The following is a 17,616-nucleotide window of genomic DNA, read 5'->3' on the forward strand; positions in this document are numbered from 1 at the left end:
GTTAGTAATTTTTGTTCTACCTATTTTATAGTTCTGTGTTAAGATTTGGTTCTTAACATAAGGGGGCAGTCATTCCTAACTGGGTGTTTAGTCCAAAAGCCAATTTTCCCATTTGCAAGGAAGAGCATTTATTATGTATTTAAAATACATCTTCAAACCAGCTTCATTAAAATAAGGTATCAAAGATGACCATATGATTTAATATCCACTTTGAGACAGTGCAAGATTGGCTGGACACTGGGACAGCAGACCCCAAAAGGGGCTGTTTCAGGCAAATAAAAAACATGGTCACCATATTTATGGAGGAAATGTGCCCATTTTCATTCCGTAGACTCGTCCCTCAGGAAAAAAAATGTCTGAAGCTCAAGGAGGCATCCTGTTGCTTTTTCAAGCAGAAGTTAGGATAAGCTAGGGACAACGGATTTTAAGGACTTTACAGGGCCTGAAATCTTTACCACTTCAATTTTTTTTTTAAATCCATATACTCTCATTATCATAAATAATAACACAAAATCTTTTAATTAAAAAGAATTCTTGTACTAATCTTTAGAGGTAGTAAAAAATGGGCTTTGGAAAAATAGTTAACCCATTTTGCTGTCACCTTTAATGTTGGTGGGGAAATTAGAGAGATGGAGGGAGGGAAGGGGAGAGGAAGGAAAAGGACATTAGAGGAGAGGAGGGGCCGACAGATGCGGAGGGAAAGGAGGGGCGGACAGTTGGGGGAGAAGGGAGGTGAGGAAGAGAGGAAAGGAAGGAGGAAGAGGAAGAGAGGGAAGGAAGTAAGGAAAGGAGCGGGGGAGGAAGGAAAGGAGGAAAAGAAGTATGAAAGGCGTCCTTTGGCAGAAAGTACAGAGTAGGTGGCCGGGGAGCATCTGGAATTACAAAACACAAGACAAGACTTTGTGAAATGCCCGACACGGTGTTCTACGAACCTGATTAAAAAGCTAAGCTCTCTGAGTGACCCTGGATGACAAGGCTGTGCTGTGTGAGAAGAGTGAACGCTTGAGAGCAAGGTCACTTGGTTCTCTCTCCTAGTGACACGGTGTGTTCCTGAGTTGTCTGGGGGGGGTCCAGGGACTGCAGCTTTGAGTCTGTCCACCTCCTAAGCACTTTGGAGGGTCTTTGAGGGACGCAGACAGAAGGTTCCCAGAGCAAAGGGTGTGTCACGAAAACCACCAGGATAAACTGGCGCCCGGGTGCCCGGTCAGGTGCGCCAGCCACAGACGCCGCCCCCGCGGCCCCGCCCACATCTCAGCCCGGGCCTTAAGTCCGCGGGCAGCGCCCCACCTCCCCGCCGGCCGGACCGAGACGCGGGTCTCCGCACCCTTCCGGCGGCGGGTCCGAGGCGCTCACTGCGCGTGCGCGCGCCGGCCCGGCTCCCCGGCGCCCCTTCCCCTGCGGCCGGGACTTGGTACGGCCGGGCAGTTGGCGTCCTCCGCGGCGACTGCTACAGGCGGGCTTTTCAAATCTTCCCTTAGGAGGAGTGGCGGCGGCTTGGCTTTGACGCTGGAGATGGAGGGGCAGACCCTGAGGGGGCCCGAGCTCTCCCGGGCCGGGCTTCCCACCCAGCAGGTGAGTGAGGAGGGGCCCGGCCGTGGACCGAGATGGGCCCCGGCTTCTTTTCTCCCTTCGCTTTGTCTAGTTGTTTGGAAAGCCTCCCCTCTGCGTCTCGAATTCAGCCATGGCCAGAAACAAAGGGAGGGACCAGGGGCTGCACTCTTGGGGCCCTAAAGGTCTCGGACACGTGCTCCTCTAATTTCTTCGGGAGGAAACTGAGGCCCGAAATGGGAAAGCGATGCCAGAGCCCCTCCGCGCGTTGCGCTCCTCCGCCCAGGGTTTGGACGCCAGTCTTTTTGCAAGTGTAAGTGATGCGGCGGGGAATCGGAGACCCTGAGTTTCCAAGGAACGCTGCGAGGCCATGGAGGACAGTGGACTTATTTCTAGATTAAATGTAAAGTACAGTTATGTCTACACACAACATAAACTGTTGCGAGGGGCGGGGTGGAAAGGCAAACTACAACCTCTGAACTGATAAAAAAAAACTTGACGCTTTGATAATGGATTCTTTCCCAAGTAATTGGAAAGAGAGAGGACACTTTGAATAGAAGTTTGTTGTATACTTTTAAGTCATGGAAAATGTGTGTTAGAAACCTTTTTACTTTTCACAGACAACATTACTTCTTACTGAAATGTTATACTTTCCACTCTTAATCATCACTTTGGGGTCTTAAAAGCAAATTCTGACGTCTTCAAGGTAGCTCTTTACTTTGCTTTTAATCCCCACCTTCTTTTACCTACTTCTGAAGTAGATTAAACCATATGAAATGAAATTACCAGTTTTGTGGGTCAAAATGGGTGGAATATTTGCAGTTTCGTGTGGAGCCACTTAGTCTTTGTTTAGAAATCTGAAATTTCCTTAGCAGATATAAAATTGTTAGGAAATCTTCAATAATACAGTGAAAAATAAAGCAAGACAGTAAGATTCATTCCAGAAAAGAAGTCCAGTATACCAATGCCTTTGCCAGTAATTTTTCTGCTGTTTGTTATGCCAGTGCTTTAAGAAATTTTAAAATTTTTGATGTACCTTTTTTTCTGTCTTATTCTGTTATATACTTTGTCCTGATAACAAAATCTCGATTTATAGTGAATTAGCAATTTGTTGAGGTTCTTGCACATATCATAGGTGTTGGTGTAGCCATGCAAGTGTTATTTATTGAATTGTGTCGAAAACAGAAACCTACTAGATTTGAAGAACTAGCCTAGTACAAAGGAAATGCGAGGCCGCATTGAGTTGTGTGCTGCAGTAGTATTTATGAATGATCAGAAAAGACGTGAAAGAAGTTTAACTGCATGGAATGAAAATCAGTGTTAAAGATGCATACATAAAGATACCAAGTCAAAATAATCGAAATATGGTATTAACTTCTTTTATTTGGATCTTGGCAAAAAAATCACAAAATTGTAATAGATTTCAACCTAATAGGAATATTGGGGGTCAGTAAGAAAATTTTATACTTAACTAATACTGAATTTTTATTTGGTGTACTTACTTTGATATGAATGAAGCTGTCATCTAATAGAGGAAAGGCCAAAGATTTTTGAGGTGATCATACACTATCAAACACCACTTACTGAAACCTTGGAGTCATGTGTGACTCCTCACAGTATAGAACATTGGCTTTGGAGTCAGATTCAGGTCATAACCAACTCTGCTTGGTGTGCAGCCTTGAATAAGTTACCTGTCTTTTCCAAGTCTCAGTTTCCACAATTGTAGAAAGGGTGTAGTGCTTATCCCAGAAACTTGGTGTTGGAATTTGAAAACTTCTCTAAAGTACGTAACAGACAGTGCCTGGAACTCAGAGTGGCTTGGGAGATGACTATTCTTGTTATGTCATCCTTTGTCCTATTCATCTGAGTAGTTGGGCCAGTCACCTGCCTTTTCTTACAAATTTTAAACTTTTGAAATTTTAATAAAAATGCAATACAAGAAGTAATACGATCTTTGCAAAAAGGTTGTGTACAGAAACAGGAATTTAAAGATTTGCTTTCTAATTCCATTTCCTAGAATGGCCACTGTTAATACTTTCTAGACTTTTTTGCTGTACAGAAATAATTAATAAAATACAGTTTCTTTTAGAAAAATGAGATCATACTGTATATACTCTTCTGAGATATTTTTCTTCATCTTCACCTTTGTCTTTTAGATAACATACCTTAATTATATCCATCAGGTGGATGACAGTTTCTCTGTGGATTACTACAGTTTATTTTACTACAGCGGTTCAACCTCAATTTATTTTTCTAGTCAGTTCTTAATATCAACAACAAAGTCATTTTCTTTGCATTTTGTTTCTACTAGGCTAACTCTTAAAACCTAGAGGTTTCTGTTTTCTACATAATCTAGTTTTAGGTTGCTACTTTTAAGGTGTCTTTTTAAATTTCATTTGTAGCTTTGTCAATTACTTTATCTGCATGACTTTTAAGTACTTACAGGATCAGTGATACAGGCTTCTGTTTGACTTGATTACAGTCAAACCTTTATTCAGAAATTTGAAGGAGAACTAGGAGGGTGGCTCTACCCTGTCCTCTGTTCTTCTTGACTTATATTCAAATACTCCTAAGAGGAAAGGATGCAGGGAGACATGCTTTTGCTATTGGTCCTTGACTCTACCTGGCCAAGCCATTATGGCTAAGGTAGCAACATTGATGATTTTAGCTCCTTACTGTTCCTCTTTGATGTCAGTAGACACCACCATTGAATGCTCAGTGATGTGCCCTTGTTACAGGATGATTCCTCTCAATGTAGAAAGCACTAGCCCCCAGCTCTTACCTTGGGTGCACTCTGTACCGTTATTAACACAAATCCTTTGGTTCCATAAACCTGTTCGAGGCTAAAGCTAGAGTTTTGCTTGACAAAGAGGTGTTTTCTGCTTGTAAAGTTTAGATATGTACTAAAAGAAGTTGTGTGCAACGTTTGGAACCATATATACACTTAACAATTCATCCTGCTTGGGTCAGCCCTTCCAGATCCACTTAATTGACATTTGTCTGAGACCTGCCTCAGCAGGGGAAAGAGTAAAAGTTTACTATGCATGTTAATTTGGCCGAGTTAGGAGTCAGCAAAGTATTTCTGTCAAGGGCCATTTTCAGCTTCGTGGGCCACTCAGTCTCTGTTGAAATTGTCAACTGCTGTTGTAGCTTGAAAGCAGTCAAAGACAATACGAATGGGTGTGGCTGTGCTCCAGCATTACTTTATTTACAAACACAGGTGCCATCCAGGCTGCAGTTGCTGACCCCAGATCTAAAGAGTAAAATTCTAATAGTAATATCTGTTAGATACACCTTATTTTCTTAATGAATATTAATTTAATCTTACACCATCTTTACTTTTTACAATGATAGTTTTTTTTAAAAAACCCTGACTATACATTTCCTTTGTCCACTGTTTTCCAAGCCTCTAATTTTATGGAGTCAGTTGTTGGTAAGTGATGTAGAGATAGGATGGAAACCCTAGAAGCCCAAACTCATTGTTTAATGTGGCTGTGGCCACCTGCTGGTTCCTTAATGTTGTTGCAACTTTCAAGATTGCTGTGGAATTTCAGACTTGCAGAGTGTTTCTTTACCCTAGCTATGTGTTAAATAATAAGAGAACTTTTAAAAAATGCTCAACCCCACCTCTAGAGATCCTAATTGGCTTAGGGTAGATCACAGGGTTAGGTACTTTTATAAGGCCCTTCCTCTCTGCCTCAGAATATTCTAATGTGCAGCCAGCATTGAGAACCTCTCTGATGGATCAACTGGCTCCCTCCTTGTAGCATTCAAAAAGCAAAATTGAATTTAGTGGCACCAGAAGGTATTTGTTTATATCTGCATTGTGGGGTAAAGCTATTCATCCCAGCTTTAAGTTGCTGTGTGCATACTCCACTACTAACCAGTCTGTTAAGAGTTTATTTCTGTAGACATATGGTTCACATAGATATCTTATAATTAATTGCTAATGACAAAAAAAGAAGAATTTACTTTGGGATTGACAAATTATAAAAAGATGAAATGGAGTTGTTGAAATTCAGTCATGTATAAAGGAAAACTATCAAATGACTGCATTTATATAGTATGCCAGTTTTGAGTTACAACACTATAAGAGAAGGTTTTTTTTTTTTTTTTTTTTTTTTTTTGTAGAGACAGAGTTTCACTTTATTGCCCTCCGTAGAGTGCCGTGGCGTCACACAGCTCACAGCAACCTCCAACTCCTGGGCTTAGGCGATTCTCCTGCCTCAGCCTCCTGAGTAGCTGGGACTACAGGCACCCGCCACAACGCCCGGCTATTTTTTTGTTGCAGTTTGGCCGGGGCTGAGTTTGAACCCACCACCCTCAGTATATGGGGCCGGCGCCCTGCTCACTGAGCCACAGGCGCCGCCCTAAGAGAAGGTTTTTATGTGGCAATTACATGATGTATTTACAGAAGGCAATTAAACAGATCTGTTTTCTTGTGTGAATAGAACAGTTGATTGATTTGGATAGTCAAGTTAAATTGTCTACTTTGTTTTCTCTTTTTGGATAATCTTCATAGACTATTAGCTTTCTAACTTTCATTTTCTTTTCTTTTTAAAAAGATTGTCTTTTTAATATCTGGAAATTTTGTTATTAGATTCCATTCACATTTTTTCATTTATATTTTGGTAAATTATTGTGGTAAATTACCATACAAGCTAGAATGTAATGTTATATATGAACAAGGCTCTAATATTATTATATGAAATAAAAGACTTTCAAAACTAAAATACTCAGTAGTTTCATGGAGAATCTTTTTTTTTTTTTTTTTTTGTAGAGACAGAGTCTCACTTTATGGCCCTTGATAGAGTGCTGTGGCATCACACAGCTCACAGCAACTTCCAGCTCCTGGGCTTAAGCGATTCTCTTGCCTCAGCCTCCCGAGTAGCTGGAACTACAGGCGCCCGCCACAACGCCCAGCTATTTTTTGATTGCAGTTCAGCCGGGGCCGGGTTTGAACCTGCCACCCTCCATATATGGGGCCGGCGCCTTACCGACTGAGCCACAGGCACCACCGTTCATGGAGAATCTTAAAACTAAAATAAATAATAATGTCCAGAACTATATTTTAAATCCCTGTTTCAGGTAGCTAAGTCTTCTGACATCTTCTAAGTACAGTGCTTTCATTTTCTTGCTTCTGATATTTCATTTATACCATTTGCCATGACAAATAGCCTGTTATGTTCTCCTCCACCCAGTGCTGCTAAACCTTGGTTCCTTTACTCAGCATCTGATCTTTCAGAAAATTTTTCCTTATTAATTAATTCAATGTCATCAACCATGTCTTGCCATGCCATAATGTAACTTATATGTGTGTGGTACACTGTTCAGATGAGTTATTGTATGAGGTCTGACAGTTAAGTTCACAAACTTGCACTGTGCACATCCTTGACAGTACTGTACAAATGGTAAGGTTTAATAACCATGTACATTAGCATCTCACAGCTGTGTGCGTGTCAACCCATGATGGTGTCTTGCTGAGTGCTGTTGTCTGTTTTGTGTGCTGGCACAAGAATGTCAGAGTTTGAATTAAAGCCACAAACAAACATATGAACATTAAATTTTCTTGTTAAACTTGGCAAGAGTGGAAGTGAAATCAGTGACATGTCAGTCCAAGTTTCTGGGGATAATGTCACGAAGAAAATGGTAGTGTACAAATGGATTGAACATTTTTCTGAGGGGAGAGAAAGTTACTGATGAAAAGAGATCAGGGTATCCAGTAACAGGTAGAACTGATGAAAACACTAAAAATTTATCAGTTCATTTTGTACATCAAAATTGTTGGCTAAATGTGAGAAGCACAGTAGACCAAGTAAACGTTGATAGAGAAACAAGAAAATCTTAACTGAAAATCTTGGCCAATAACTCATGACTCTTGCATTACAACCATGCACCAGCTCACAGCACTGTCTGTGAGGGAGTTTTTAGCCAGTAAACAAATAATTGTATTGGAACGCCCTCCTTACTCACCTGATCTGGCTCCCAATGACTTTTTCCTTTACCCAAAGATAAAGGAAATGTTCAAAGGAAGACATTTTGATGATATTCAGGACCTCAAGGGTAATATGATGACAATTTTCATGGCCATTCCAAAAAAAAAAGAGTTCCAAAATTGCTTTGAAGGGAGGAATAGGCCCTGGCATTGGTACATAGCTTCTTGAGGGAAGTACTTTGAAGGCGACCATAGTTATATTTAGCAATGAAATATATATCATTTTCTCTAGGATCAGTTCACAAACTTAATTGTCAGAATTCTTATGTCTTGTAGGGCTGCTAAACAAATGACCAAGACTGGGTGGCTTAAAACCACAAAAATTTATTGTTTCATAGTTCTGGTGGTCAGATGTCTGAAATCAAGATATTGGCAGGGCCGTGCTCCCTCTGAAGGCCCCAGGGAAGAATCCTTCCTTGCCTTTTCTAACTTCTGTTTATTGCCATCAATTCCCTTCCTTAGTTTATACTTAGCACCTCAATCTGTCTTCACATGACATTCTGTCTGTATGTGCCTCTCTGTGTCTTCAAGTGACCTTCCATTAAGGACACAAGTTGTTGGATTTAGGGCCTTCTCTAATCTGTATGTTCTCTTTTTACCTAATTACATTATAAAACCTTATACCCAAGTAAGGGTACATTCTGAGGTTCTTGATAGGTGTGAATTTGGGGACACTATTAAACCTAGTTCAGTTATGGTGAGAACACAGTGTTTCTTACCTTTGTTTCTGTATTGCTTATCCAGTAGACTGTAAAGATTTCCTAATAAAGCAAAAATTAAGATTTTGCAAAGAGTATTTTTAAAAGCTATATTTTTATATTATCGTATATTAAACCTGTGTTGCTTTTCCAATATGGCATAAAATATAATGATATTCAGTACATTTTTCATCTATTGGGGATAAAAAATGTAATTCTGGATATTTGCTGTATTTTTAGAATGCTTTTTTCTTTTTTTCTAGGACTGCAGCATTCAAGAAAAAATAGACTTAGAAATTCGAATACGAGAGGGAATATGGAAACTCCTTTCTCTGAGCACTCAAAAAGACCAGATTTTACACGCAGTTAAGAATCTCATGGTGTGCAATGCACGAATAATGGCTTATACATCGGTGCTACAAAAATCAGAAGAGCAAATTACAAATCAGACTGCAAGATGGTTAGTAGCATAGTTTATGTGTGGCTTTTAATGTACTTAAATATTTGCATTAAATATAATTTAAACTTAAATACAAGTGTCAAATCACCATTTTATTTTATTTATTTATGTATTTTAATTTTAGGCTAATGGGAGGGTACAAACAACTAGGCTATAATGTTTGCATTTGTTAGATAGCATCCCTCTTGTAATTGTGTCCCACACCCAGGAGGTATGACATATACCCACCCTTACATTATGCCTATTAAGTGGGAGTACACTAATTCCCCTCCCTTCTCCCTTCTATCCCTTCATTTCTCCTTCATTCCCCCTACCCTCAACTTGAATTAGATTGAGTTTTTCTCTTATGCAGGCATGTATGATCATTTACTGGCTTCATATTTGTATGAGTACATTGGATACTTCCTTTTCCATTCCTGTGAAACTTTACTAAGAAAAATGTGTTTCAACTCCACACAAAAGTTAATACAAAAGATGTAAAGGTTAATACAAAAGATGTAAAGTCTCCATCTTTTTATGGCTGAATAGTATTCAATGGTATACATATACCATAGCTTGTTAATCCATTCCTGGATTGGTGGGCATTTAGGTTTTTTTCCAAATCTTGGCAATTGTAAATTGAGCTGCGATAAACAGTCAAGTGCAAATATCCTTATGATAAAATGATTTTTTTTCTTCTGGGTAGATGGCTAGTAATGGGGTTGCAGGATCAAACAGAAGGTCTAATTTGAGCTCTTTGTGGATTCGCCATACTTTCCAAAGAGGCCTTATTAGTTTGCAGTCTCTACCAACACTGTAAAAGTGTTCTCTTCCCTCCGTATCTGCGCCAGCATCTGCAACTTTGGGACTTTGTGATGTGGGCTATTCTTACTGGGGTTAGGTGATATCTCAGGCTGGTTTTGATTCACATTTCTCTTAATGTTAGGGACAATGATCATTTTTTCATGTTAGCCATTCGTCTGTCTTCCTCAGAGAAGGTGCTGTTCATCTCTTGCCCAGTGATAGATGGGATTATTTGCTCTTCTTTTTGTTGATTCATTTGAGTTCTGAATAGATTCTAGTTATCAACCCTTTGTCAGATTTATAACATGCAAATACCTTTTCCCATTCCAAAGGTTGTCTATTTGCTTTAATTGTTGAGTCTTTAGCTGTGCAGAAGCTTTTCAGCTTAATTAAGTCCCATTTGTTTACTTTTGTTATTGTTACAATTGCCACTGAAGTCTTCCTTCAAGCTGGTTTTGATTTGCATTTCTTCATAAAATCTTTCCCCAGGCCAACATCCTCAAGAGTTTTTTCCACACTTTCTTCTAGGATTTTTATCGTTTCATGTCTTAGATTTAAATCCTTTATCCATCTTGAGTCAATTTTTGTAAATGGAAAGGTCTAAGTCCAGCTTATCTTTTACATGTAGTTATCCAGTTCTCCCGGCACCATTTATTGAATAGGGATTCTTTTCCCCAGTGTCCATGTATGCCTTTGTTTGGTTTATCAAAGATCAAATGGCAGTGAGAGACTGGTTTCATCTCTTAGTTTTCTATTCTGTTCCATATCTCTCTGTCTCTCTTTTTGTGTCATTACCATGCTATTTTGATCACTATGGGCAGGTAGTACAGCCTAAAATTTGGTAAAGTGATGCCTTTGGCATTGTTTTTATTACTAAGAATAGGCTTGGCTATACAGGTATTTTTTCTGGCTTTATACAAAAGTGTTTTTTTTTCCAGTTTTTCAAATGATGTTGGTATTTTAATGGGGATTGCATTGAATCTGTAGGTTGCTTTGGGTAGTATAGACATTTTAAAAATGATTCTTCCATTCCAGCCAAGAGCATAGTATGTTCTTGGATTTGTTAATGTCTTATGCTGTTTATTTTCTTAAGGTTTTATAACTCTCTTTGTAGAGGTCCTTCACCTCTTTTGTGAGGTATATTCCTAGGTATTCATTTTCTATGAAGCAACCATAAAGGGAATTGTGTCCTTGATTAGCTTCTCATCTTGATTGTTATTGGCATATCTGAAGGCTACTAATTTGTGGACATTGACTTTATACCCTCAGATGTTACTGAATCTTGATCACTTCCCAGAGTCTTGTGGTTGAGACTCTGGGGTTTTGTAAGTGTAAGATCATATTGGCAAACAGAGAGAGTTTAAGCTCCTCTACCCGCATTTGGATGCCCTTAATATCTTTCTACCTGATTACATTGGCTAGAACTTCCAGCACTATGTTGAATAGTAGTGGCGGTAGATGACAATCTTGTGTAGTTTTGCTCCATTCAGTGTGATATTATAGCTGTGGCTTTGTCATAGATGGCTTCAGTCAGTTTAAGAAATGTGTCACCTATGCATATATTAAGTGTTCTTGTTAGAAAAGGTGTTGAATTTAATCAAATGCTCTTTCTGCATCTATTGAGAGGATCATATGGTCTTTGTTTTGCTTCTTTTGATATGGCGAATTGCATTTATGGGTTTGCAGATATTTGATTTGATCGTGATGTATAATTTTTTTAATGTGTAGTTGTCATCTATTAATATTTTATCGAATATTTTTGCATTGATACTCCTTAGTGAAATTGGTCTGTAGTTCTTTTCAGTTGTGTTCTTTCCTGGTTTGGGTATCAGGGTGATATTTGCTTCTTAAAATGTGTTGGGGAAGGTTCCTTCCTTCTCATTGTTTTGAAGTAGATCCTGCAGTATAGGTACAAGGTCTTCTTTGAAGGTTTGATAGAATTCTTGTGTGGAGCCATCTGGTCAAGGGCTTTGTTTGTTGTTGTTGTTGTTGAAATCACCATTTTAAAAAACAAATATACTGAAGTAGTAGCTGTCATCATAAGCATTTGGATAGTAGAGCTCAGAGTGAACTTACCATTAGATAGCAGCTTTTATTGGGCAGTTTTGTTGTGTTCAACATGTGATTATAAAATGAACATGGTTCCAAAGCAAGGACTGAGGGAGTATTTTAAGAAGAAGAGAATAAGACTGATAGTTGAGGTGTTGGGAGAACTGGATATCCACGTGTAAAAGACTGAAACTGGACCCACACCTTTCCCCACTCACAAAAATTGATTCAAGGTGGATAAAGGACTTAAATTTAAGGCATGAAACAATAAAAATCCTCAAAGAAAGCATAGGAAAAATACTGGAAGATATTGGCCTGGGGAAAGACTTCATGAAGAAGACTGCCATGGCAATTGCAACGACAACAAAAATAAACAAATGGGACTTCATTAAACTGAAAAGCTTCTGTACAGCTAAGGAGACAACAACCAAAGCAAAGAGACAACCTACACAATGGGAAAGGATATTTGCATATTTTCAATCAGACAAAAGCTTGATAACTAGGATCTATAGAGAACTCAAATTAATCCACTTGAAAAAAACCAACAATCCCATATATCAATGGGCAAGAGACATGAATAGAACCTTCTCTAAAGAAGACAGACGAATGGCTAACAAACATATGGAAAAATGTTCATCATCCCTATCTATTAGAGAAATGCAAATCAAAACCACCTTGAGATACCATCTAACCCCAGTGGGAATGGCCCACATCACAAAATCTCAAAACTGCAGATGCTGGCGTGGATGTGGAGAGAAGGGAACACTTTTACACTGCTGGTGGGACTGCAAACTAGTACAACCTTTCTGGAAGGAAGTATGGAGAAACCTCAAAGCACTCAAGCTAGACCTCCCATTTGATCCTGCAATCCCATTACTGGGCATCTACCCAGAAGGAAAAAAATCCTTTTATCATAAGGACACTTGTACTAGACTGTTTATTGCAGCTCAATTTACAATCGCCAAAATGTGGAAACAGCATAAATGCCTAGCAACCCAGGAATGGATTAACAAGCTGTGGTATGTGTATACCATGGAATACTATTCAGCTATAAAAAAAAGAATGGAGACTTTACATCCTTCGTATTAACCTGGATGGAAGTGGAAGACATTATTCTTAGTAAAGCATCACAAGAATGGAGAAGCATGAATCCTATGTACTCAATTTTGATATGAGGACAATTAACGACAATTAAGGTCATGGGGCTGGGGGAGGAAAAGCAGAGAGAGGGAAGGAGAGAGAGGGGTGGGGCCTTGGTGTGTGCCACACCTTCTGGGGGCAAGACATGATTGCAAGAGGGACTTTACCTAACAAATGCAATCAGTGTAACCTGGCTTATTGTACCCTCAATGAAAACCCAACAATAAAAAAAAAAAAAAAGACTGATAGTTGAGTATACAGATATTCTGATTAAAAAATTATTAGAGATAATGCTTGTAAAAATATACTAATTGAGAGTAATAGAAATTTAAGCATGAAAGAGAAATGAATGGGCAGCAAAATTATAAAAGCTTATGAATGGACTGGACGGAAACTTAAAAACATGCTAGCGCCTACCTTCATATGGTAAACATAAGTCCTGGAGAGGTAAGTGACTTACTCAAGGTCATGCAACTGGTGATGGAAGCTAATGAGAATTAGGGCTTTTCTGTGTAATTTTTGGTCCTGTGTTCCCACTGTCACCTCACGCTGCCCTTTTGGATTAGATACACAATTGTGTATGAAATTGTGTATGAAATGTATATCCTATCCTATTTACATTGCCAGATGTTACTTGGACCTAAGAATTGGCTAAATTTAATGGCTATATTTTGTGGGGGGTTTTTGATATAAGCAGTCTTACATCATCCATTATTGATTAGTCTTACAGGTCTGGCACAAAGTAAAGAGTTTCTTTTTGGACAGTAGTGGCTATTGGGCTATCATAGTGTAGCTCTGTTAAATTCTTAAAAAGTAAGGTCAGAGTAGGAAATTTCTATAAAAATAAAATATTGATGAAGTTGTGATATAGTAGAGAACTGGGTACAAAGTAGCCAAACTTACTAACTGTATTGTTACATGATAGCTATTTTAATTTTTATGTGTCTCATTTCCTTCTTATGATAGGCATGACAATATTTATATTCTGGAAATTGAGGGTTTTTTTTAAATAATAAAAACAAAATTTAATGCCTTCTACATACTTAGTACTCAACAAATATCAATAGTTTTCATTACTGTGTGCCCTAGGCATTATAAAATGAAACTATTCCAGTACTATAATCTAGGAAAATATTTTTCGGATAGACAAACATTGGTTTAAGTCAGTGCCTTTCAGTCTGGGTTACATTATTACTGAGGGTACATGATTATGTATCAGGAGGTATGAAAAAACATAGAATAAATAAGGCGCATCTTAAGAGCATTACATTTTAAGATTAAGCACAAGAGATTTAGAATTGTTGAGTGTTTTGGGAGTGCACGTTTCTACTCCTGAGGATATATGTTCCTTCTCAGCCTGTATTAGGGTATTTTGTGAAGAGGGGCTGGCCATATCAGTAGAGAGGTATGAGAAGCACTGATTTTAGCAAGTGTGGGACTAAACGTTCAATATTGTCTCTCAGAATACCTGAAATATTCTTCTGGGACCTATATTGGCCTCCATATTTAATGCTCTTTAAATATTTATAGTGGATTGTGAATGTGTCATTTTCTTAATTCAGCAATATGACCTTTTTGAAGTGGCTGATTTATAAAAATGGCAAATAAACCTAATGCCTGTTAATTTTGTATAGCAAAGATAAGGAAAAATTATCTGGGATCTTAATGAAAATGTGTATGATTTTCAGGTTCTTTACTGATTGTCTTTAAAAGATGAAAATATCTTTGTTGCTGTATACTCACATATTTGTGTTTATTATTTATATGAAAACAGAATTTATCTTAATTACTAAACTATTTTGGAATTTAAAAAAATCTTACATATTCTATGTGGATTCTTTTATTTATCAGTTCATGTTATATGTGCAGATAAAACCTGAGGTCACTGGTCAAATATAAGTGGAAATTATAGTACTTTCTTATTACATCAAAATGAATTGAAGATTGAGTCTGATGATAGTTTTTTGTGTTGCTTGAAGAAATTCATGGAAATTGTCATTTGCTTAATCAAATACTTGAAAATTAGGTCAATTTAAGGAGGTGGTCAATGTACAGAGGTGATAAACTATGGAGGTTACTGTATTTACCAAATATCTACTACTTGTGTAATACTAAGCATCATGCTTGGGTGTCTATTAAAAGAACAGAATTTGTCTAAATATAAGAACACATGCACACATATATATATATATATATTCAGCAAATGTTTTGCCTTTAGAGATTCATCTGTCTGTTACTTAGTTTGGCTAGTCCTTAAGGTAGAAAAATGCTCTGTATTTATATTGCTGTCAGAGTTAAAATAAATAGCATGTTAATGAGAACACTGGTCTTCTTTAAAATTTTAATGATAAAATGTCAATAAATTAATATGGACAATAAATATAGACTTTTTAAAGACAAATCAGTATGAAGTGGTAGAATTGAGAAAGATATAGTGGGAAATTGGGTCTAGCTTTTCTGAATCATGTAGGATGGATAGAGTTGAGTGGGTGAATAGGAGGAAAAAATAACAGTGAAATAAAACCTTGGGGCGAAAGACGGGCATGAACTATCTAAGAGCAATATGAAGAGATGTGTTTTGTTGAGGCTGAAGCTGAAGCCAAAGATGAAAAGGAAGGAGGACGCAAGACTCAAGAATGCATGCTAGGAAGTTCTTTGGTATTAACTGACAGCATTTCTAGTTATTGTGCTAAGATCGTCACAAATGTTACATTAAAAACAGGAAGGTATGAATCTCTTTATTAAGGACTTGGACACTGGTCTTTTCTATCTAATAGAAATATTAGATAAGTCTTTCTAGGACACACAGCGTTTATATACCTGGGACCTGAATCCAGGTGACTTAAAAACTCGTGTGTCCCACTTCCCTGACCCCATACTCCCAAATCCTTTGTATGTTCTACTACTCGAAGCTGCCATGGTGAGGTATTATAGGACTTTATATTTATTTGTTTATCTTATATACATCCCCCTACCAGTCCATGTTAGTTGTTATGATGTAATTCAAATAAGTTCTTTAGAAAATATGGAGGAAATAGATGCATTCTTGTAAAGACATAACTTCCCAGACCTGAATCAGGAAGAAATAGAAATCTTGAACAGACCACTAATAGCAAGATTAAAACAGTAGTCAAAACATTTCCCAACAACAGCAACAGAAAGCCCCAGACCAGATGGAATTGTATCCTACCAGACATATAAAGAACTGGCACTTATTCTATTAAAACTGTGTCACCCTGATACCAAACCCTGTGTCACCCTGATACCAAACCCAGGAAAGGATACAACAAAAAAGGAAAACAACAGACAAATATTCCTTACGAACATAGATACAAAAGTACTCAACAAAATACTGGCAAACTAATTCAGTAGTGCAGCAAAAAGATAATCTACCATGATCAAGTGGTTTCATCCCAGGAATGCAAGGATGGCTCAGTATACACATCAATAAATGTGATTCACCACATAAACAGAAGTGGAAACAAAGACCATATGACCATCTCAATAGATGCAGAAAAAGCATTCAGTAAAACCCAGTATCCTTTCAAAAAAAAAAACCTCAAAAACTAGACCTCAAAATAATAAAGCCATATATGACTTTAGCTGACATCATACTGAATGGAGGAAAGTTGAAAGCATTCCCCTTAACAACTGGAACAAGACAGGGTGGCTTACTGTTATCACTATATTCACCGTAATACTGAAAGTCCTAGCTAAAGCAAGCAGGAAGAGAATAAGAACTTGGGAAAGAGGAGGTCAAAGTATCCCTATTTGCCAGCAATATTATCTCGTTATCTAGAAAATCTTAAATTTAAGACTCCACTGAAAATCTCCTAGAGTTAATAAATAAATTCAGCAAAGTCTCAGGTTACAAAGTCAATGTATTCAAATCAGTAGCATTTCTGTACACTAATAACAGTTAAACTGAGAGTCAAATCAAGAACGCAATACCAAGACAAGGTGCCCATAGCTGAGTAGTTAGGGTGCCAGCCACATACTCTGGATCAGGTGGGTTGGAACCTCGTCCAGGCCTACTAAACAAATAAGCAAAAATAAATAAATAAAAAATAGCAGGTTGTTGTGGCAGGTGCCTATAGTCCAAGCTACTAGGGAGGCTGAGGAAAGAGAATCGCTTGAGCCCAAGAGTTTGAGGTTGCTGTGAGCTATGATGTTATAGCACTCTATTGAGGGTGACAAAGGGAGACTCTGTCTCAATTAAAAAAAAAAAAAACAAAAAAACTCAATACCACTTATAACAGCCATAAAAAAAATAAAATTCCTAGAAATATATTTAACCAGAGAGGTGAAAGATCTCTACAAGGAGAACTACAAAACATTGATGAAAGAAATAGATGACACAAACAAATGGAAAAACATGCCATACTCTCATGTTAGAAGAATCATCATCATCTAACCTTCCAAAGAATCAACACCTAAATGTTCATACTGCCCCAAATTATTTACAGATTCAATGTAATTCCCATCTAAATGCTAAATCATATTTCTTAGATCTAGAAAAAATAATCCTATGCTTCATATAGAACTACAAAAGAGCCCAAATAGCCAAGTAATTGAAAGCAAAAAGAACAAATCCAGAAGTAGCATGTTAACTACCGCAAAGCTATAGTAATCAAAACAGCATGGTACCAGTATAAAGGTAGAGATAGAGGCCAGTGGAACAGAATAGAGAACCTATAAATACTACTGTATAGTTATGACCAAGTGATTTTTGACAAAGTAGACAAAACATGTTATTAATTTCATAATTGGGGTTATTCACTATTTTTTTCTCTTTGAATTAATTACCTTTTTTTGATATGTCATGTTTCCTTGTGCCCTTTCCGAATTCCCAACTGGTAGTCACTGTCTCTATTCCAAACCCAAGAACCAGCTGCTGACCTGATTTTTTGCTTGTTCTACAATTTAGTATAATTTGAGGCTTC

The 17,616-nt window shown here is 37.8% G+C and overlaps 1 protein-coding gene across 1 annotated transcript in view; it reads left to right on the forward strand.

Annotated features, from left to right (window-relative positions):
* Positions 1–1,352: 1,352 nt before the first annotated feature.
* The window catches only part of RTKN2 (rhotekin 2), a 76,144-nt gene continuing 59,880 nt past the window's right edge, over positions 1,353–17,616 (forward strand). Inside the window, exons 1-2 of the mRNA XM_053584964.1 lie at positions 1,353–1,572; positions 8,505–8,701. Of these exons, the coding sequence (XP_053440939.1) occupies positions 1,513–1,572; positions 8,505–8,701 (257 nt within the window). The 5' untranslated portion in view covers positions 1,353–1,512. The remainder of the gene's footprint in view (positions 1,573–8,504; positions 8,702–17,616) is intronic.

The sequence above is a fragment of the Nycticebus coucang genome, chromosome 3, assembly GCF_027406575.1.
Source record: "Nycticebus coucang isolate mNycCou1 chromosome 3, mNycCou1.pri, whole genome shotgun sequence".
Classification (NCBI taxonomy): Eukaryota; Metazoa; Chordata; class Mammalia; order Primates; family Lorisidae; genus Nycticebus; species Nycticebus coucang.